At 40.3% G+C, this 23,285-nt stretch overlaps 1 protein-coding gene across 1 annotated transcript in view; it reads left to right on the top strand.

Moving 5' to 3' along the window:
• The first annotated feature begins 313 nt into the window (after positions 1-313).
• Positions 314-23,285, top strand: part of ITGA2 (integrin subunit alpha 2) — a 67,823-nt gene continuing 44,851 nt past the window's right edge. The window contains exons 1-2 of the mRNA XM_048291709.1: positions 314-469; positions 19,368-19,491. Of these exons, the coding sequence (XP_048147666.1) occupies positions 424-469; positions 19,368-19,491 (170 nt within the window). The 5' untranslated portion in view covers positions 314-423. The remainder of the gene's footprint in view (positions 470-19,367; positions 19,492-23,285) is intronic.

Below are 23,285 nucleotides of genomic sequence, written 5' to 3'. Positions count from 1 at the left end.
TCCGCTCTTCAGGCGGGGGTGGTGGGTGTCCCGATCCCGGAGCCCTCCTTCCACTGCAGCGATGAGCAAAGGGTACGCAGCCTTGGGCAGCGCCAGGCGGGGCGAGCGCGAGGAGTTCTCCTCCAGGGAATGAAACTAAGGGAGAGCCGCTGGGAGCAGCCCGGCTGCAAAGCCTGCAGGGGACAGCACCGCCAGCAGCGCCGCGGGTGTGGGGCGAGGGGCAGGGGACAGGAGGAGCTGCCTCCGGCCCCTCCACGGCCGTGGACCGCAGGGGGCGTGGAGGAGGAGGAGGAGGAGGAGGAGGGAAAGAAGGAGGAGGAGAAGGAGTATTTGGGGGCGGCTCGGAGCAGGTGGCGCTCAGTGTCGCGCTGGGAGGCGGCCAGCTCGGGAGCGGCACCGGCCCGACCTCGCACCGCGCCGGACATGGGCTCCGCGGGCGCGGCGCTGCCCGCCCTGCTTCTCGCCATGGGTACGTCTGTCTGTCCCTCCGCTCCGGGAGGGAGGAAGGAAGGGAGGAAGGAGGGAGGGAAGGTCCACCCGCGGGTGCGAGGTGCGCAGCGGGGGGCGGCCGCGGCCCCTCCCGTGCTGCCGAGGCCGGGCAAAGACGCGTGGTGAGTGCGCGGCTGCGAGCCGGGGGGCTGTGGCTGCTGCGAGTGCGATGCATCGGCGGCGATTTTAAAGCAGGTTAAACTCCTGGAGTGGCACGGATTTCACTGTCCCGTAAATGGAGTGTGTGTGCGCTGGCGGTGTGGCGGGAACGGGAGCAGTCCGATGTGTGAATTTAGGGTTACACGATGATTATATCTTTTTAAACACGAAGATGTTATTCTCTTTGTGAATGGTGTTCCTAATTTCCAAGAGTCCTCTAGGTCTGTAACCACCCTGTTGGGCAGATGTCGCTCCTTGGAAAAGGATAGGGAAACTTGAAATCTCCTTCTTCTCTTGGCTAACTTAATTACCATTACATATATTTTCCTGGGAACTATAAGCAATCATAGTCACTTGCCATGAGCAAATTCCCAGGCAGTTTCAGAGTTTTAATATTACTGTATACTCTCACAAACCCTTAATTAGCAAGTCACCGAAGAGGCAGCATGAAAATGAGTTTTCACTGATGAGCTGTTCCAACTTGTTCTTTCAGTAACTATAGTGAACACTGCAGTGGAATGTGTGGCTGCAGGGTATGAAATAAAATACAAAAATATTAACCTGTGATGTGATATACAGTACACAAACAACCTGGCATTTTTAAAAAAAAGAAAAATTCTGAAAAGTACCAGTGGGCAAAACATTCCACCCTGTACTTTTGCTTAATCTATCCTTTATTCTCCTGGTTACAGCTACTGCAAACCAGGACCATCAACATTCCCTGTAATTCATGGGGTCTTAAGACTTGCAAAGGTTTGTAGAGCAGTGCTGAAAGCAGAAGATAAGGACTGATTGTGAGAGGAGGATTCCCCTGGCATTGCACATGACAGAAGTGGGATAGGTCTACTTTGTTCAGGCATTATCCATGATTTATCTTAATTCATACACCTGAAAGCTGTCATAATTTTGATTTCAGATGTGTCACGACATTTGATGTCAGCAGATGTAATTACCAAGTTAATACTTGCTCAGGCCTTTTTGATCTTTTAGAATTGGCAAGGAAAATAAAGTTTCAGCACAGGAGGGTTTTCCCTAAGTGTTTTTGGAGTTCTGCTATGGTGGTACTCTTGTAGCTCCTCCACAACAATTTTCAAATTGCTTGAATTTTAGTGAACTGGTTTACATTCAAAGGCGATATTCTTGAATTTAATTGGGATATCTTAGCTGAGTTAGTCATTACTTCAAGAAAATATTCCAAGTTATTCCAGACTTGATTTTATGTCACTATATTAACTTCCCAAATATCATCTATATTAAATGGATCACATGGGGGAGCTTTGTTGTGTCTCCAAATTCAACTAAAATTAGTGCAACAGTGAAGTAGTGGGTTACTCTTGGTTGATGTGTACTTTTGTGTCTGGAAAGTCACTAAGACTTCGTAGATGCTACAAGAAGAAAAGATTTGAAACAGAACTACCACTTTGATAATATGACTTTGCTACCAACCTTGTTAATTGTTGACCAAAAAGTATACAGCATAGAGAAGTAGATTATATTAAAAGGAATAAATGGTGCATTAACAGGGCAACCCATGCAACAGAGCACGAACATTTCTGTTGTTAAATGCTGCTGATAGGTTTGCCATGTCCAGTTCTTTAAATTTACATTTTAAGTATCTATTTTTTTTTCCTTATCCTGTTCTTAAAAGTCAAAGCCAAAACCGCCCAGCTCTCTCTGAGAGTGAGGCCAGTGGAAAATACAGTAGCTTTCCTGGGCTCAATTCTGTTAACATTTTCTTTGGAAAGCTCTAGTGCCCTCATACTTCAGAGGAGATATTTGAAATTTGGCAGGAAGGTGCTATTTGCATTGTCTACCTAAATTTGGCCAAGTAACAAGTCTTTGCAAAACTGTATTCCTCTGGAAAGAAATGTATTTTTATCAGCTAGATTCTAACTTAATTTATCTCCACCTTGTTGTGCACCTTAGTCAGATATTTCTGTGTGAGGTCTTAGGTCTACACCTGCAAACACAAAAACATTCTCTCTTAACTTCTCATGTTATTTTTACAGTAATATTCATTGTTGTTTAAGTCACTCTGCTTTCCAGTTTGCTTCTGGATGGTAGTCTGCTGACTGTACTGCACACTCTTAACTGCTTCCTGGGCTTCAGATGAATCAGCTTGTTCTCCTTTTTATGAGAGTCATTCACTTCAGAGTGAATTATCAACTGATAGTGTTGGAGGGCCATACCTAGGGGAGGAAGTAAAATTTGGGGTGGCCTCATCTATACTATCTCAGCAGGCCTTCATGTTGAAGCCTACTATGCACCTTCCTCCAGCAACCCAGGCTGTGAATGATACGACTCTTAGCACATCTGTAAAATCTCCACTCTGTGAAGTACACATCCCTTGAACTCTTTAACTCTGGAATGAAAAATTGCAGCGACATAAGGGTTTTGCCTTTTGAACTACAGGTGTACCACAAGTGCCATGGATTCTCAAATCTCCCGGTGGGACCCAGGCAGACTGAAGGAGAAAACAGGTCTATCTGAAATTGGGTGGTGTGAGTGTATTTCTCTAAAAAGTTCAGTAGAGTAGAGGATTTCCAATGATGGGGACCTTGTAAACAATGAGCAGTAAGGCTCTATAGAGGAATAGGAAACCCTACTTACAAACTCTTTTACTTCAGTACGTTTTTGTTTAAACTGGGATGGAAGCTGTGATAATGGCATTTAACATGCAGAAGTTGGAAAGTGCCCAAAATTAGCCACCTGGATTTGTCTCTTTTGCACATCAGTGCATCTTGCTGTCACCGCCTAAAAACAGAGAAAGATAGTGTGACCAGAGAATGAGCTGGAACCTCTGCCTTGCTTAGTTTTGAGATTAGAAAGTGGTCTAATGAATGAAGATGAAACATAGGATTGAGAGAAATATTTTTTTTTCTTACAAAAGTGGATTCTTTCTCTCTCTCTCTTTCTTTTATTTTTTTTTCCACAAAAGCTGAGTACAATTTCAGATGAGTCATTTAATTCAAATCTTTGACATGTGGTTGGAGCTTTTGTGTTCTTCTCTTTCTCTTTGTTCAGCCAGGGGTTCTCAAAACTGAAGCTGCGTTTTCACGATCTGGTTAAGCTGACCTGAATGTGGAGCTGACGCTGTAAGGACATTTCGTCCACTCCTGGTTGCATGTTTCCACCAGTTACTCTGTGCTATCGTTATGGCTTAGGCTGGGGAACAGGTCAGGGACCCATTTGCTTGATTAATTTTTTCCCCCTTTTGAGCCAGGTTAGTTTTGGAGATGAGCTAAACTGATCCTGCTCACTGGAGCAATTTATTTGTTAGTGCTGGCATAGGGGACAGTCAGAACTCATGGCCAGAGGAGGGAGGAAAGCTGGAAAAGTCCCTTTCACTGGTAGCTGTCACTTCCACTGGCTTGAGCTTTTTGTGCAAGTACATCTTGACACGCAAACTGCTCTGTATTCACAGCTGTTTCTGAAGTCAATGGAAATGTGAATTTCAATTTGAATGGGGAAAAAAAGGGGTTCTAGCTGTATCACTAGATATCCAAAAGTGGTAAGTACATTTGGTTTGTTGTTTTTTATTGTTGTTGTTGTTGGTTTTTTAATGGAGCTAAGGATGATCTCTCATTTCACTTGAGGGTTGAAAAATAAATCCTCTGTCACTTGCAAATACTTAAATGTTTGTGGTCAAGATATGTAGGCAACAATCCACAAGGAAGATGATAAGGTTAAAATCATACATAAAAAGTATATGGCAATGTACAGAGCAGGAAGTACTAAACTGATAACTGAAAAGCAAATGAAAATTGAACATTTGGTGCAATAAATGAAGCTAAAAGTGGGGGTGAAAATGCAAGACATGATTTTAACGCATGCACATGCACACTAACTTAAGTCTGTACAGACTATTTTGATTTCTGCCTTTCTCCTTCTTTGTGATCACCTTTTGATACCTTGCTGTCTTATTATCATATTTGTGAGTAATGTTAATGTTAAAAATCACTCTATAATCTGGAGATGGATTGAAAGCAGGACTCAAACATGAATTCTTCTTAAAGTAAAGCTGTCTCTAGCTTTTCCTTTTTTCTGAGGTAGCAAGTAGTGGGAGCACTACTACGTATTATTTTTGGAGTTTTGCCTTTCACAGCATTGCAGACTGAAGTAAGGCTTCATTCATACTGCATTACAGGACTTGTATTTTGTATTATGTTTATTTTAGAAAGCATACAGGGTATTACCATCTGACACCTAAACACATTAACGGTTAATATTTATTTGTGCATAATTTGGTCAAAGTCAACACGAGATCCTACCAAAAAGTTTTAACTGTATGCTGCCTCTCTCTGGAACAACCTGTGAATTGTTCCTTGCTTTTTTGATTCAGTGTCACGGAACTTTAATTTAAGAAGTTAAGTAAAAGTACAGCTACTCCTTGTTTTCATTGTGCTTCCTAGCCACTATACAAATATTATTCATTGTGGTCTTTCTTCACTATTGTAATTTTGAATGAATGAAAGTGGGGTTTGCGTGTACTTCATGTAATGTATTTTCTTGAGGGCTAATAACTGGAGTTAGTAAGTGTAATGCCTCAATGTCTGTAAAGCTAAGTGTGAAGAAAGTACTTTCCTTTAGGATTAATGCAGGTAAGAGGGAGTTTCTGCATCTTCAGATGAGTAAAGCAAGTAGTTTTCCCCAGCAGAAATCTTGTGTAGCCTCTATCTAGTGTTGTTATTTCCATTTAAAGGTTTCCTTTGTTAGACTCTGTGCAGGCTGGTTCCCATTTCCATGGTGACCATGCTGAAATGCAGACAGGACACAGGCTGGATTCTCATCGGCATAGCCATGCACTTGCATACCAACACATGTTATCTGCTTGGCTTAGGACATTTCCATTAGCAGTTTTAATGTTTAGAGCTTTTCTCATAGAGATCTTTGGCCTTGCAATACTACACAGTGTTGGGATTTCAGACCCTGTGCAGCAAGACAGAACAAGTTGATAAGCTTATTTTTTGTGTAAATAATTTGGCTCTACTGTTCCAATTTAAATTAGTCAAGGACATCAGAGAACTTTCTGAGCCTTAGGTGCTTTTTTTTTCTATTAAAAATGATAACACAGAAGGATTTTTATTTATAAACCCTTAGGTGAAAGACTGACGTATATCTGTGCTAAATAGTTATAGGGACATACCCCTTCTGAAGGCACTTATAAAAGGGTAATAAAAATAGGTGAGTGTGAATTAAGATAAGTGATACCTTCTGTCTATATTGGTTGAGTGTGAGCATGTATCTTTGTGAAGCAACATGCAATAATCTTCTTGCTGCTCATACTGCCCTAATTTTTTGGAGGTGGAGAATACTAAAGGCATCTAGTGGACTCAACATAGGCATTTCCCTCACTTCCAAATCAGGCTGTGATTTCTGACTTGACAAATAATCTCAGTATTCTGAGTGCTGGTAATTGTTATTTTGAATTATTCCCTGAGTAGCATTTTGGGATCTTTAGAGGAGAAAATTTTATTTTCTCCTGGAGATGCATATGCTGTAAAAATAGAATAAGGCTTGCATACCATTCAGAACTTAAAAGAGCAGGCAAAGAAGTAGGATCAACGCAGCCTCTTTGAATGGAGGATGAGCAAAGACATTTTGTGTGCAACTGAATGGCATCTGCATGGTTGAATGTCACACATGATGAATGTCACGGATTCTTTTGTCCCTTTCAAATTGCTGTTAGACAGGGTGAAGGGCTTGGAAGTTATGCACAGCCCTGGTAGAAATCTTGCTTTATTCCTGATTTATTTTGCCCTTTACAACCTGCTTCCAAGTTCATAATTCTTCTCTTATTTCATACAGTTTTATGCCTTTTTTTTTCTTAATCACACAGATCTCCTTGGATAATGTAGTTGGTTATTTCTAGAGAATAACAGACAATGAGGAAATATTGAGAAAAATTACTGTCAGCAGTACACTTCAGGGAGGGAGCATATTGCACAGCAGAAATACCTAAGGAAATACTGGAGTTTGAGGATGGGGAGGTGAGTGGGGGGTGGATGGCTGTGAAGGATTGAATTAGATTCTTACCTTTTATGTATATGACAGCTAACCCATCTTCCTGTCTAGCTATATGTCTCAAACATGAGTGACCTTAAGCAAGAAAGCTGGCAGTGGTTGATGCTGTGTTAAGACTGCAATACAAAGCTGTGTGTAATGACAAGACTGCAGACAACCAGGCTGCTTCACCCATTGGATTACCTGGTAAATTACTACCTCAGCCAGCTGCAAGATAAATCTTCTTACCTGACAGAGGAGCAGCTGACTTGCGCTAGGCCTGCATGTTTAGTGGAGCTAAGGATACTGTCACTAGAAGTTGTTAACCCAGGACTTTCTGGGTGTTATTGCTGTGCCGTACTCTGTGCTGCCTGAAGTAAGGCAGCTGCATGCTGGTAAACCAGTGGAATGAGCTATCAGTGTGTCTAAATTTCCACATGCACAACAGTCATAATTCCTCAGTTTCTGAGACTGTTGTATTCGTGTTTCCCTTCAGCTGTGAAAACACACTGGGTAAGAAATTCTACTTCATTGCATATTTTGATAAACCAACAAAACCGTAAATTACTACATTTCAGGCCTGCATTTATTCTTGTCTGGTCCCGTTCTCTTAGTTGAGTAAATGTCTGTGTAGGTGCCAAATCAGGGCAACCTATGTCAAGAGTTTGTGTCCTGGTATCTTAATACCAACATGCTACAATAAGAGTAAAATACAAAATAGTCTCCTTGAGGCACCTGTCCAAAGCAGCAGCAAGTGGAATATTCTGTCCTGAGGCAGCTAGCACATCCTAGATACCAAATATCACTGCAGAGGAGGGTGTGTGACTCAAATGTCTCTGTGCCTGTATTCTTATTTGAATTTCTATTTGAAGAGAACGTTAATTGTTAACTAAAAAACTAAAATTTTAATAAATAGTTTTTCAGTGATTCTGTTTTCTTAACAGTAAACTCTAATAAGACAATGATAGCAGTCTAATAATAATGAATTTGAAAACTAATCCAATATTCCTACTGTGTAGTATAAAATATAGTATTCTTTATATCCAGTACTATAGATGCACATAGAACTGATTGAATTTATAGACATTAAACTCAGATTTAGCTGAAATTCCTCTAATGATAATTTATCTAACCTTTTCTGAGTAGAAAAAATTTAAGTGAGATGACATTTCCTTTAACTATGCTCACCAAATAAAATTCCCATTTAAACATGCCTGAAATACATATAGGTCAAATATAAAATAGGAGAAATGACTGAGAATGAGCTCTTACTAGGATGGGCAAAACTATAAACAGAGAAAAATCCAGCAGCACTACTCACATAGTAGTCCTTCAGTAGCTCTGCTAATAATAGTTATCCATTTAACTCTAGCCAAATATTCTTTCATTTCACTGTCTCTACTCTTTTTTTTTTTTATTATTTTCTTTCTTTTGGAGGGGTTGGTTGGGGTTTTTTATTATTTTTTGTTTTCCCTTCCAAGCTGCCAAAAGCCAGTTCATCATATTGAACAGTAAAAGACATACTTGAGTCTCTGGATTTGTACTTCTGAGAAGCTGAGAGCTACAATAGACCTTGGTTCTGTGAAGACAAAAAAGCGGCTGTTCTGCTTTTGTGGAAGCAAGTATTATCTCCAGAAAACTCTTCTTAAATGTACATGGACCCTTCTTTCTGACCCCGAAATGTACAATGGCTGCATTTTACAAATAAAGAAGATAACTTCCTTCTGAGCTCTGACTACAGATAGCATGTCACCAACCTGACCGCTGGCATCTGGGTAGACGCAGTGTGGTGTGCGGGCTGAGGGCTGGGAGAGTGCCTGCTGCAGCCCCACTTCACCTAAAACAGGGTCCCCCTGCCCCAGAGTGCAGGTCAGGTGCCTTGGACTAAGCACTTTAAAACGCACAAAACCCCAGCTTCTTACAAAGCAGGAAGACTCCTGCAGCTACGAGGTGGATCAAGGGTGTTTGAACTCCATCCTTCTCAGGCACCTGCATGAGGTGCCTCCTTCTGTTGAGGTCAAGGAGGGGGAGGAATTTTGGGAGACAGGCATCCAGTTCAGCTTTTTTTCAAGAGGTTGCTGTTTCATAAGTAATGGTAATAGTCACCTGGCAAACATGGTTTAGTTCTCCCTTGAGTCTCGCAGTGATGTAGATTCACCTCTCAGTGTTTTCCAGGAGCCTCTTTGCTACCAGGCAATAAAGCAGTCAGACAAGCAGCCTCTACTCTGTATATTGAGACAAGGTCTCAGTTCATCCCGGGACGTATACTCATGTTTCCAGACAGACAGGCAAAGGTACATCTTGTCTGTGGCCTAATGTCTGGGCACTCACGTGGGAGGAGTTCCGAGTTGGCTCTTTTGGACCAACTACCCATGCGATTACATTTGGTAATTTTGTTGTGCATAAAAAGAAGTTACTTAGCTATTTAGTTAAATAATTTAATTATTTCAAGTAGAAATAATTAAGTTGAAAATCCTTCATTGCCTCTTACTATTGTATCAGAGTGGGTTAACAGTAGGATAGGTTAACAGTAGAATACTTTGCTCTTAGGGCTGTTTCTACACCTGATTCATATTCTAAACTTTTGTGCAACTTTGTGTAATGAAACCTAAGTGACAGGTAATTTTAGGTTCATTTTGGGTTAGGCAGCTGCTGAATTCTGGGCTTCCTGGATTGTTTTCCTGATTTTAATGTGCCCAAATTCTGCCTAGGCACTATCTGGTGCCAGAATTGATCATTTCAAGGTGCATTAAAGTGCAATTTCAGGTGAGTGATTGGGACCACCTGCCTACCATTCAGGATGGCCAGCCATGAGCTCCCATTAAAATCAAAGGAGAGAAGGAGTCATTACTTCTGGCATAGGAGAACAAATGTTCTGATAATTATAGCTCTTCCAAGTATTGTATTATATATCCTGTGGTGCCTTGGAGGTTTTCTTGTTGCAGGAAACTGATGTAGCAAACTTTTTACAGCTGAGGCTACTGTTATTTCTGCGGCTGTCCATGAGCAGTGCAGAGAGCTAAACTCCCAGCTAGCTTCAAAAGCTGTGAGGGAGGAACAGGGTCTTAGACATGGTGTCCTAAAAATGGCATGATGACATGGTCGCTGTAGCCACTGCAGTCCTCATGCTTCAGGCTGTGACACTGCAGTGGCAGATGGATGGATGATCCCTCAGCTTTTTTCTAGTTTAGCCTTTCAGGTCACATTTAACAGTGATATTATATGATATAACACATGATACAATATGTTATAATACCCTGTAATAGCCTAGAGTGTGATATGGATAGGGAAGTACAGACACATGTGGTTACTTTCCCTTCTTCTTGATATTTGTGTGAAAAAATGCATTTTTTTCTTTGTACAATCATGTTTTCATAGCAGCTGAGAGGAGCAAATGTGGCAAATGGGGTATACAGATAGCAGTAACATTGCTTTCAGTGGGATGACATGCATTTCCTCTCTTACAGTTGTAATGTGGCTCAGGCTTCTCTGGCTATATTTGGAAATATTCCTGGTTTAAAAAAGACAAAATGCAACCACTGATAGCATGGACACAAGGAAAGAGAAACTGCTGGAGTGAAATGCCACTTGGAAAGTCAGTTTTTATCATAGGGAGGCATGCATTTTTTTTTTTTTTTGTGTATTTACCATCATTACTTGTGAAGGCCAGTGACAACTGCATAAACAACATATATGTGTGTACAGCCTGTTAGCCTCACATACTTTTAATCTCTTTGTGGTCTTGAGAAAAAATTGAGATACTCTAAGGACAAAGTTGAACAATCCTGTTTCTACCAAGATTAAAAAAAAAACGCATGGCATAATAAAAAGATGGAACTTAGGTGAATTTTCTGTAAAATAAAGCTTTTCCCCACTGAAAGCGTGGATGGAAACATGCCAGGATAATACATTTGAGATGGCTTGAATACTTGCTGTCTTTATTAAAACCTCATAGGAAGTTCTCAGTCCTGCAGGAACTGCTCCTATGCATTTTTTTGGAATCAGTCCTTGCGTGTACTGTAGGTTGTCTGGATTTCTTAACTGCAGATGAAGAGCAGTTTATTTGTCTGCTCTGGCAGCCAAGGAGGGCAGTATCTGGGCCACAAGTAGGGAGTTACCAGGAGAAAGACAAGTCTTGTAGAGTAACTAATGAAGTAGTGGGTAAGTTTAATTAGATCTCTTACTCTGCTGCGGTGTTAGAACAATAAAGTAGACAGCTCCTAGTTGTGTTACCACAGTCTGTCCAACATTTCAGTCACAATGCATGTCCTATCATGTTTGTGCTGCCTTTACAGCAGGTTATTGATAACTTCTCAGTGCAGCTCCTTGCATTCCAAACCGTTGCAAGTGAAAGGCAGTGACTCAGGCTTTCACACACGCAGAGGCTCTCAGGCTGGAAGCTGACCTATTTCCAAGAAGAAGCAGTCAGCCAAATAAGCCAAGAAAACTTGCTGGAAAGGAGGGGAGGAAGAAGGGTGGGAGGATTGTTACTAAATGAGGCATTGTTTCTCTTTTGTTCTGAGTGGTGGATTTGGTGGAGGCTTTTTTGCCTATAATTTATTTCTACTCTAAATGCTATAATTTCTGTTAATTATTAAGTAGTTTGAGATACTGTAGCTGTTGTGAAGAAAAACTTGGTCTCAAGATAACAAAGTTAAACAAGTAGATGAAGTAGTAAAATGAAGATGCCTTTTTCAAGCTTCTGTAAACATAATGAAACAGCAACAAAGAAACTGATGTGAGGATTATACAATGTTTCTACTTCCAGTACAAAAGGCAGTGTCTTGCCAATGACTTTCTTTGCTCCTTTCAATTCCTGTCAGAGGTTCACATTGTGTCTATTTAGGAGGTTGTTCTCAATAAGAAATCTGTTCAGTTTTAAATTTCAGATTAAACGTGATTATAAAACAGCTGGATTAGTATACAAGCTATCTAGATGCCATTGTGAGTATCTATCCCCGTGGGTGTGCGTATTGAAGAAAAAATTATTACAGAAAATAGAAAAGTGAATATAAAGGAGAAAACTAATGAGACTTTTTTTTTTTTCAGTTATGTTGACTGTACTGGGTAAATGTTAATATACCTTTCCAGATGGAGTTATAAATTGTCCTTTATTTTCCTTGCTTGTTGGGTTGGATTCCCTGTGCCATCTGTGAGTATTCTAAAGATGGATAAAAAAGATATTTTGTATTTATGTTCCTTTGAAGGAAAGTCCCAAACAGTGAAACCAATGTAGAATTGCTCTTCTAACATGAGAACTTGATTTGATGCCCTTACCTGTGCCTGCACGCAATGCACATGCCAATACAGTAAAATGGATAACAGTGGAGACTAGTACATTACAAAAGGAAAAAAATCTTCACTTTTTTGTGAAGATTTAGCTCATTGCAGTGAGAATTGCTCAGTGGCTTCTGAAAGCTATGATGAAGAACATCCCTATTGCAATTCAATAGACTAAATTAACTGCATGCTGGTTGTTTGTTTCTTCATGTTTTCACAGTCTTGTCAATAAAGCATTCAAAACATAATGTATTATGAAAGTTGGGTAGTTTTTCTGTAAGAATACTTGATTAATTCCAGTTGGATTATTGTTCTGATAATATACATTCTGAATAATAAGGGAGTAACGTTACTCTTATACCAAAACGTTGTTCCATTTAATAAAAAACAGTAAAGTAAGACTAAATATATTTAATATAAAGCAAATACTACTTTACTGCCTTTTTCATAACTTTATTGCTTCCCCTTCCTGCCTTCATTCCACCTTCTGACTAATATTTCAAGGACAGTAGGTGATTATAGTGTGAGGGGTATCTGTAGGTGCCTGTACTCCCTCTCTGACTTTGGAATCTGTGAGCCAACTGCAGCAAACTTGTACAGGGATGAAAAAATAACCAGCTGGGCATGAGACTGAGACAAAAGTGCTTTTACAAGTTCCCTGATAACTAAGGAGATCCAGTGAGACCTTGCACAACAGAAAATAGCTGAAAATCTACCCCGAAGAGAGCACTTAGAAATCTTTCAGTCATGGAGAAAGCTTGAACCAGAGTGTGCATCCACTGTGAGATGAAGTCAGTGGAAAACAACAGCTACAAGTTCTCTCATCCCTCCCACCCCTTTCTTTTCTCTGTCCCCAGCAGGGTCTGACAGGCTTTAGGGCACTGCTGATGGGTGTTCTTTGGAGGTAGAAGTCTTTGAGACCAAGGGAAAAACTTTCCTCATGGAATTTGTAGTGGCTCTCTTGGAGCAGTATAACATAAAGGGCAGAGCAAAGCCCTCTTCTGGAATGAATAGATATTTTTAAAAATGCTAGACTGAGCAATTAAGGCAATGCCAGCAGTACACATCTTAGTGACTGCCAATCTAAGAAACTGCTTCAGGAAGCAGACAATAATCCAGTGGGGTTTTCTTGATTCATTTTTTCCCCCAATAGCAATTTGTAGATGAAAAACCATAGTGCATGGTTTTAGCATAATGCAGGTCATGGCCTTGCTTTACTTTGGTGACTACATGCTTATCCCTTCCACCCTCAAATCCCTCAGCATGCTGCTGATTTTGAGTTTAGGTTTCTCAGGGTCAGCTGCCCTTCTGGAGCTGGCACAAGGGGCAGTGGTTTTAGCTGTGGCTGTGCTACCAAGTGGAGGGGAGCTGCCAAGGATGCGCTCTGGGCATTGTGACTGACACAAATGCTCACTCACAAAGACAAAGGGTTACTCAGCTGGGTTATGTAACAAACTTTCTCTGGTTTGTAGTTAGTAGTTGTTCAAAGAAGTGAACACCATAACAGTAAGGAAAAAAGGTGACATTCCCTACTGGCAAGGTTAATATTAGATATATTTAAAACTAGTACTTAGTGTGTGGTGGATCCTTACAGACTCAGTGGTCAAACTCCATTGTCGCTTCTTTTTTCTTGATACTGTCTTTGCTAGACCTGTTTGATGGAAAGCTATAAATAACAACAGCAGAGAAAGCCTCTTTTTGACTGGATATTTCAATGAGAGGTGACATTTGGCATAACCAAGTCTGTGTAATTATGGTATTTTTTAATATATTGCCATTTTAAATTGGAACATCACTTTTGCAATGTAGTAAAATGTGGTTGAAAATTCAATCTTTACTATTTAGAGTTTAAAAAATGACACATTTATTACGATACTTACGATACAAAATACAGACTAATAATATGTTCAGTATATTCTATTAGAATTTTATAAATGTATTTCAGCAAACAAAATAATCAAATACATAAAAATCTGACTTCATTCTTTTTCATCCAGTTGAATTTTTTTTAATGCTGGTTAATCTGAGTAAGGGGTTTCAATCAAACAACTATGATAATCGTAACATTAAATGATTGATTACCAAACAGATATTTTCTGCTTGATCCCTTTAAGCTGTGAGCTTTGCTCACAAAATCAAAACAATTATGAATTGGGTGTACCTAATATGAGTTTTACTTCATTAAAACTTGCTTCAGCTTGTACTGCAAGCAGAATGAAGCAAACAGAAGGCATTAGAGCTATCATTAGACATGACATTTATAGTTACAGAAGAATTCCCACACGTTGAGGCTTAAAGGTGCCCAGTCATGACACGTATTATTTTTTGTCCTGCTAGGAGAAAAAAAAAATGTTGTTGTTAAAGCATAAAACCAGCTATACACCTACACTGCAGCTCCCATGGCTCACACTGCAATAATGCAGTTGCTGAAATATGGGAATTCCCAGGAAAAAAAATACCATGTGAAGAGATACTGGAATTTATTAGAAAGATTATAGTTTCTTTTATCCCATTATGATTTTTTTTCTTGCATTTCCTGTCTGAATCTTGATGTTGGGAGTACTCTGCTTAGTGAAGGTGTTGCGTTGTCTTTAAACCGAACTGCCCAAATGCCCTTCCCAGCAGAGAGGAACTGCTGCTTTTGAAGTCTGCAGAGGGGCTTTCAGAAGCTTTAGGCTTGTATCTGGCTTCCTTTGTTCCACACAGTCTGTTTACTTGACTGTAAATAAAGTGCCATTTACAGACAGAAGTTAGGAAGTGGATTTTTACTTGCCTGACTAATCTTTCATCATGATCACTAGGTCACGAAGTCTGTCACCAAAAGCTATTAAAATCCAGATAGTGAATTAGTTTTCTTTATTTCAAGATTCTTAAATTATCAAAGTTCATTGCCTGAAGGCAGCAACAGATACTGAATCGTTCCAGCCTAGAATATACAGTACTTTGAACCTAGATATTTCAATGATTGGCACCCTTTTAATGCATGAGAGACCCTCTTATTTTGCACAGGCTTAAAATAGGTTTAAAAGAAACTTAGAATTTTCTCTTTTTTGGCTGCAAATGCTCGAGTTTCTTTTTCTGGATACTATATTAAGACAGATGTACAAAATGGATAAAAGATGTTCTTACAGTGTAAGCACCATATAAGATGGAGGAAAATGGCAGGAAAAATGCCCAGTACATTATTGCCAGTATAAACTTGCTAAGCCCAAACCAACTAAGATTTGTGTGGAGTAGATGTAAAAAAACCTGCTAATTATTATAAAAATGTGGAATTTAAAATGTGACTGAAATATGCTGAAACTAGGCTCACTTGATAATGATTGTGCTGAGTCAGATTGTGTTTGCCAGCCTTTCTACTTTGATTTTTGCAAAGCAGTTGTGAGTGAGAGGCAAAGCTGATCTGTAAGAATATTGCAGACAACGGTATATCTTCAGAGGCTGGGTTTTATGATTGCTTTTTTTTTTGCTCTTCTCTTGTCACTGTCCTCAACTGTCTGTCTGTCCAGAAAGCAAACATGATAGAGGCAGCTTTGAAGAGACCTGTGATCTGGCAGACACTTCTCCATTATTCCAGTTGGACATTTTTGCTCTCAAAGAGCAGTGCTCTGATGCTGCAGTAGTGCAATTGTTTAAAAAGAATAAAATCATGCCCCAGTGGTAAATGGGAAGGATGGGTAAAATGGTTCAATGAGTAGAAGGGGTGGGTTACTGGGAAGAGTAAAAGGGCACCGCTTCTGTAAGCTGTGGTGAAGCCCAGAGTAATTACAAGGAGTTGAAGTTTCCCAGTGCAGGGACAGGCAATGCCCTTGCTCCTTGGGATAAGCTCCCATCTTGGAGAAAGCAGGACCACAAGGAGTGGCCCTGGGAGGTCCAGGGATGGATGCTGCACAGCGGTGGGAGGTCAAGCAAGGAGATGAACAGGCAACACATAACCCAGCACACACTGTGCTGACCCCATCTGACTTGTCACAGCACCCCAGGAGAATTTGAACCAGCATGGGGACTTTACTCAGGCTGTTGGCTGTCATACCTGCTTACCTGTAGTTTTACCCAGTTCTGGAGGAATTTTTTGCCCTGCCTTTAGAATTTAACAAAACTCTCATCTTGGACATAGATTAGAAACATCTTCCATGTATTTGCACCAAAATTGTCCAATCCACTCAGATGTTCAACAGTGTTACCATTTGGCTTGTGATGTGATTTGCTAATAAGTGTGTAACAGTCCAGAGAGTCAAGAGTTTTTCTCTAAATGTCATTATATTTTGGGTCAGACTGGAACTGTTTATCATTCTAGATTGCTTCTGTCTCTTTGTTCGAAAGCCAGGGTTTATTTTCCTGTACAACATATAATGTGGAGGGTTCTTCTGTGTTTACATGCAGGAGAGCACTGTGTTACAGTTTCCTGTGGCCTCTTGAGAATGGGACATTGCTAAATTGTGCTTGATTTCTGACTGAGGAAAATGCAATTTAACAACAGACAGAAAACAACACAGGATATGACATGGAAAAAAATGTTTTTATAAAATAAAAGTGTATTAAATCACAAAAGAATTACCAGCAATTTTCAATTTCTATCTCAATACACCTCTTCTCTCTCCTCAAAACCCAGACATAAACTGTGATTATATGAGGTTGTGTTTAGTGTCAAAAGGATTGCAAAACACAGAGTAATGAGTCTGTACATATTCTCTTCTCCAGTCTTAAATGGCATGACTCAGGAAATATATTTGTCTCTAAGGATGTTTCTCAAGGAACTATACTTTTAGCAGTGGGTGACTTCTTGCCTTCCAGAGGCTGACTGTAGATAATGGTTGTTTGAGATAACTAATATATGATTTCCTGTTTTGAATTTGTGGTAAAAAAGTAGTAACTCTAAAAGAGTTGTATTTAGTCATCTGCTAGTGATCTTTGTGTTTTGAATTCTGTGGGCGACGGTACAAAATGCATTGACAATTTTTACAGGTCATGAACTTTGCCTGCAAACCTGTGGTTGTGATTTTAATATTTTCTCTATGATGTTACTGTCATTATTACTATTACAGTTCAGCTACTGTGAAGGGCTGTTTTATGCTGACATAAACCCTGCTAACCTCTCTTCCAAAACTGCTCCTGGGACCTGGGAGAAAGTGATACCAACAGTAAGCTCTCTGCCCATTAGAACTAGAGAAGTGTTTAGAATTTGAGCTTATATTTTTAAGATGCCATCTCTCCTTAAAAGGTCCTTGTTATGAGGGAGTATGGAAGAGGCTGCTTCTTTACAACACAATGACTCATACTAAATAACCGTGGTGAGGCCTATTTGTGTGTAAAGCAGATAAAACTCATTCTGTCTGGGCACACAGGAAGGGAGGGGGAAACATGAGTGATGTTGTTTAACCCATGAGCAACTCTGTGAACCTGCCTCACCTGGGAACCTAAGGGACCAGCTTCGCAGTGCAACCACAGGCCACGATTTCTTCCATCATTGTCATTTTTGGAGGGTTTTCAGGAGCTTTAAGGTGTTTCTCAGCTGGGCTGTAGCTTGTTCCTGGGATCCCACCGTTGTCTCAATCCTTCCACCTCCATGCTGGGGAAGGAGTTGCCTACTTACAACAGAGTCTCTCAGGGGAGTCTGGCCTTTTTCCTGCAGCTGCCCCAGTGGGTATTCTCCTAGATATCCACCTATTTCTTGATCAGACAGAAATCAAGCCCTTTGTGAATGAGGAGTGGGCCCCCATGTCCTACAAAATCAACTTTGTCCCCAGTGCACATTGCTGGTTCATCCCAGAATGGCATGGAATGGCACACCATTATTCCTAGTGCCCAGGGAAAAGCAATTAGTAACAAAACCACATCTAAGTAGAGTTGCAGTATTAAGTGTCACGATTTATTAATGCTGTTCTACCTTGCATGTTTGTATTTCTAAGTTTTTCTGTTTGGACAACTGTTCAGACTGTTTGGACTGAAAACAAAGACTTCTGGTGTGATAATGAAATGACTCAAAAACTTAGGTTTTCTAATGCAGCAGATAATCTCATTTTTATTCCGGTGACACAAATTAAAATATAAACAGTATTAGCAGATACAGTCAGGGCATTTTGTCTGAGCATGGAAAGTTGAGGTGAATGGAATTGCACCCAGCTGGTGGACAGTTACAAGCAGTGTTCTCCAGGGCACAGTTTTGCTTGATATCTCCATTGACCTGGATGAGGGGATTGAGTGCACGCTCAGTCAGTTTTCAGGTGGCACCAAGTTGGGTGGTGGGAGTGTTGATCTGCTGCAGATCATATGCAGAGGGATCTGGACAGGGTGGATCCATGGGCTGAGGCCAATGGTGTGAGGCTCAACAAGACCAAGTGCTGGGTCCTGCCCTTGGCTAACAACTCCAGGCAGCGGCACAGGCTGGGACAGAGGGGCTGGAAAGGACCTGGGGGTGCTGGTGACAGCAGCTGAACATGAGCCAGGGTGTGCCCAGGTGGCCAAGAAGGCCAAGGGCATCCTGGCCTGGATCAGCAATAGTGTGGCCAGCAGGACCAGGGCAGGGATTGCCCCCCGTACTGGGCACTGGTGAGGCCACACCTCGAGTGCTGTGTCCAGTTCTGGGCCCCTCACTGCAAGAAAGACATTGAGGTGCTGGAGGGAGTCCAGAGAAGGGCGGCGGAGCTGGGGAAGGGTCTGGAGCATAAGTCCTGTGAGGAGCAGCTGAAGGAGCTGGGAGTGTTTAGTCTGGAGAAGAGGAGGCTCAGAGGAGATCTTATCATTCTCTACACCTGCCTGAAAGGAGGTCATGGCCAGGTGGGAGTCAGTATCTTCTCCCAGGTAACAAGCGACAGCACAAGCAGAAATGACCTCAAGTTGCACCAAGGAAGGTTTAAACTGGACATTAGGAAAAAATTCATCCTGGAAAAGGTTGTCAAGTATTAGAACACTCTGCCCAGGGAAGTGATGGAATCACCACCCCTGCAAGTATTTAAAAGATGTGTAGATGTGGCACTTGAGGACATGGTTTATTGGTGGATTTGGCAGTGGTTGGGCAAGGCTTTTTCAGCCTAAAAGATTCTGTGATTCTAATGTACCTCAGCAGGCTGTTGATGTGTTTGCTCTGCCATAAGATTAATTTATGCCTAAAGGTAAAGGAGGATAACAGACCTCTGAATCATACATTTTGCCTCCATTCAGCTAAAACATTAGTAACGCTGTGACTTTTGTTAAGGCCAACAGTGAATGAGTCATTGATCTCTGCCCACAGTATCACAACACATGTAAAGAGTGCTAGAGAGGCATTTCACAGAGGCAGGGTACTGTAGCAAAAACACTGTTTTTTCAAGCATGTGTCAAAGGCTGTATTTATTTTCTTCTGTTGTGGGAGCTGTCTCAGATGAAGAGCCTTTTTCACTGGGATCAAAATTCTTCTTTAATTGCTTCTGTGGTAATCATAATCTTTGTCTTAACAGGCATTCTTCATAACTGCTGTGAAGCCTACAATGTTGGGCTCCTGGAAGCAAAAATATTTTCTGGTCCACCAAGAGAGCAGTTTGGCTATGCAGTTCAACAGTTTGTAAATGAACAAGGCAAATGGTAAGCAATTTGAATGGCTTGGTTTATGTCCAGCCAAAAGCTTAAGTAAAAAATGTTGCAACTCTTAATATTTCTTTTATAATTCCACATTTCTTTTAAATGCGTTCTGGCTAACTCCTTTTTATATTAGACCTATATTTTTACAAATAAATGCTTGGGGTTATCAGACCAAAAGTTGAGATATTCTAAAGACATATGCATGTGATGGTTCAGACTCTTTTCCTTAACACCATGTGACCTGAGGTCTTTCTTTCAGTAATCTTTTACTTTCATCTCCAGTACACTAATTTCCTTAGGCTTACAACTTCTCTAGAATTTTAACTCACATTTCATTCCTTCACAGCATCTTTGTTACACTTTACATATATGTGGGATATTTTTCCATTTTAACATTGTTAAGGTCAAAAACAAATTATTAGAGCCGGGGAGTTCTAATTATTAATATTAAATTAAATTAAATTACATCTATATAATTTTGTGTCTGATACAGTATTAACTGTTTGCTTTTCAAGGGATGGTGTATTTGGCTGTCTTTAGTAACACAATCATAACAAAGTCTTGTGTCTGCTACATCTCTTCAGCCATAAAATTTGACCTGAAATCCAATGTTGTTACCACAACATCGGGCTTGATGAGCAATTAGTTAAAATTTTTTTTCTAGAAATGTTGTTTTAACGAATTACAGGGACTAAGCACATTTAGTGGAAGACACATGGTTTCCTCTTCTTCAGCCTCCGCAGTCACAAAGCTTAAGGTGTCCTTACATGTAAGGACTATAAGTCTATGAAAGTAATTGAGAACTACTGAACTGTTAAATGTCTGTTTGCGTGTACATGGCTTTAAGTCTACCGCAGGAAGCCACACCAGATAATATAAATTATGGTATGCTGAGGCACTTCAGATGTGACATCCTCCATAGACTGAAATGTGTCAGAACCCAAATAGCCACAAACTGGTGGTTTTGCTTAAGTGACAACAGACTGATACTCAGTAACTGCACTTCTCTCAGTAAAAAGAAAGCGAGAGGTCAAAATCTGAAATTCATGGAAATGCATGTGAAAATGCATTTTGCAGTTAAAATTTGGAAAAACAGGTACAAAATTACTGAGACAGCAGAGACGTTTGTGACCGCACTGCTCAGAGGCACCGCATGGCTGCAATTGGCTACACATGCAAATGCACGACCCCTGAGATCTCAGCAGTGTTTACCTCCAGGGACCAGGAGACAGAGGAGAGCAAAGCTGTATCCTCAGAATTAAAACCTTGGCATTTCCTCTCCCTCAGCTCGGTAGGCTTCCAGCCTACCCCCACCCCTCATCTGATGCTGTGGTGGCTTCTCACTGCATTTTTGCCTGCTTTAATTGTGTTTAGTCACCCATAGATCAGAGATCTCTTTTTTTTAAAAAAAACAACTTCTGTGTAAAGCCACTGAAGGAGAACAAGAATGTGCGCCATGTGCCTGTAGTGAATTGAATGCTTTTGCCTCATATATGGAGAAATTGCCTTGTGTTTTATACTTCTCAGTTTTTCTGTAAGCTTGCAGCAGAAGCAATAGGTGCCTAACTCACTGAAGCTATTTATGTTTTATATTTCCCTCTTCTATTTTTGCTTTTGATATAAAAACTCCTCCACTATCACTTTCTTGCATAATGTGTGCTGGATTGCAGGGAAAAAAAAAGTAACTTTTTAACTTTTCCTGTCTTACAGAATCATAGAATCATTTAGGTTGGAAAAGATCTTTATGGCTGTGGAATTCAATCAATCTTCTCCTAAGTATATGAATATTTTTAATCTGGTAGACTTTTCTGTATATAGGCACTTCACCATTAGTTCTTTAACTGCATGATGTCTGACCTAGCTCCAAAAGTCAGGGAAATTTTATCAGCTCATTTTCAAGTAACTAGGACTTGTTAGAGGCTCTTCAGTGAAGAAAAGCCGTTTTTAGTCTCCCGCTCAAAAAATTATTAGGCAAGCTTAAGAAAAAGGTGAGTCATGTTCTACTGTCTCGTTCTCTTGATTTCTAGGCTATTTTCTTTTTCTTGGGACAACAGAGCTTTTTCCTGCATGCATTATTAAAAAAAAAAAAAAAAAAAAAAAACAACTAAAACCCAAAACAAAAAAGCCCAACCAAGCAGACAAAAAAACCCAAACAGAACAGTCAATCTGATTCAAGTTGTTCAGTAGGAGTTGTTTTCTCCTATGAGCAACGCAGAGGCTGCAGTCCATGCAGAGAGTTCTTGTTGACATGGCTGAACTGGGAACAAGATAAACAGTCTGAGATAAGATCAGGGTGATTATTTCTGTCCAAGGCGAGCATTCATCATCATACGCTTTTGTGAAGAGATCCTCACTGTGCAGCAAGAATGTGTTGTATTAGAAAACTGTCCAGGCATAGAGTGGGGCTGCTCACCACACAATGTGCTGCTGGGGTGCCCTCTCTCCCCAAGAGAGGTTATCCAGAATCTGAGGTCCACCAGAAATTCTATCATTTCCTAGATTTTCCTTAATAAATTAACAGGGTGCTATATAAAACACAGCTTTAAAAATCCTCCTGTACACTCTCAAAGAGTAGAAAGGAGAGATAGAGAAACACAGCAGATGCAGTTATATTATTCAGCTGTATTTCTGGGAGGTGCATCTCCTGAGCCAGTAAGAACTATAGAAATGATAGAGAGAGAAAAATTTTTGCTGAATTGGTACTGGTTTTCACTTTTCTTGGAGATGAGTTCAGAGAGAAGAGGGAAGGCAGTCCAAATGGGAATGCAGGACTATTGAAGAGTTTAGTACAAGTTAGGATGCTGTAACACAAACCACTGAGGAAGACTTTTTGTGTAGAGACAAATGATCCAGGATAATTGGGCACTGGTCTGCTGTGCATTGATGAGCCTTGATGGCATGTGATGCTCATAAATAAGGACAAACTTGCAAGTCAAGCACAGCTCAAGCCTTTCGCAGTGTCTGGTGGGAATTTAAAAACAGGAGCTCTTTAATGAACTCAAGGAAAATTGTGAATACCAATAAAACCCATCAATTAGAAAAGTTTAAGCAGGTCACCACACAAGTAATCAGACACCACAGAAACATCATTCAGTTTATGCTGTGGTTCTCCCTGTCAAGAGGCCATCTGCATTTGAATCCTAAATTGAGACTAAAATTTCTGTAATTTTATAAACATAGTCTTTTATAAAGCCAGATTGTACCCTGCCAAGTTCATCTTGAATGTGCATTCCCTGAACAGCAGCTGACAGTACATTCTTCAGAGATGAAGAATGCTGACCATTGGTTTTAGATCTGTCACAGGTGAGGAAGATTGAAATAGTTGTAGATAACTCTTAAAATGCTTCCTCCTACACATATGTGTCTTCTGACACATGCTGAGCTGTGCCTGTGTGCTTATGATTTTCAATTTTTAAAATTAATTTGGTTTTGAATTTATATTGTGGGATTTTTCTGTCTTAAAGTATTTTGTTTCACTTCACGTCGATAATGACACCTTAATATACAGTGCACTTACTGGTATATCACATAGTTATTGCACTACCAAAAATAGTTTAAAAAATCATTGCCTACTGCTCAGTGGTTACCAAATACAGTGGCCTTTCTCCTGAGGGTCTGTTCTGCCCCTTCAGACCAATAAGATGTTTTTCCAAAAAGACACATTTCTGTATGAATTTCTATTGAAATAAGTACATTTTCAAAGCTTTCTGATTTTAATGAGGATGGCCATTTCTTTTGAGGAGGGCAATTTTTTTAATTTTTTTTTCCTAACAGAAGCTGCCATTGTTACAGCTCTG

Source organism: Corvus hawaiiensis, chromosome Z (genome assembly GCF_020740725.1).
Source record: "Corvus hawaiiensis isolate bCorHaw1 chromosome Z, bCorHaw1.pri.cur, whole genome shotgun sequence".
In the NCBI taxonomy this organism is placed as follows: domain Eukaryota; kingdom Metazoa; phylum Chordata; class Aves; order Passeriformes; family Corvidae; genus Corvus; species Corvus hawaiiensis.
The sequence above is the reverse complement of the archived record's forward strand: the minus strand, read 5'-3'. Positions and strand labels throughout refer to the sequence as shown.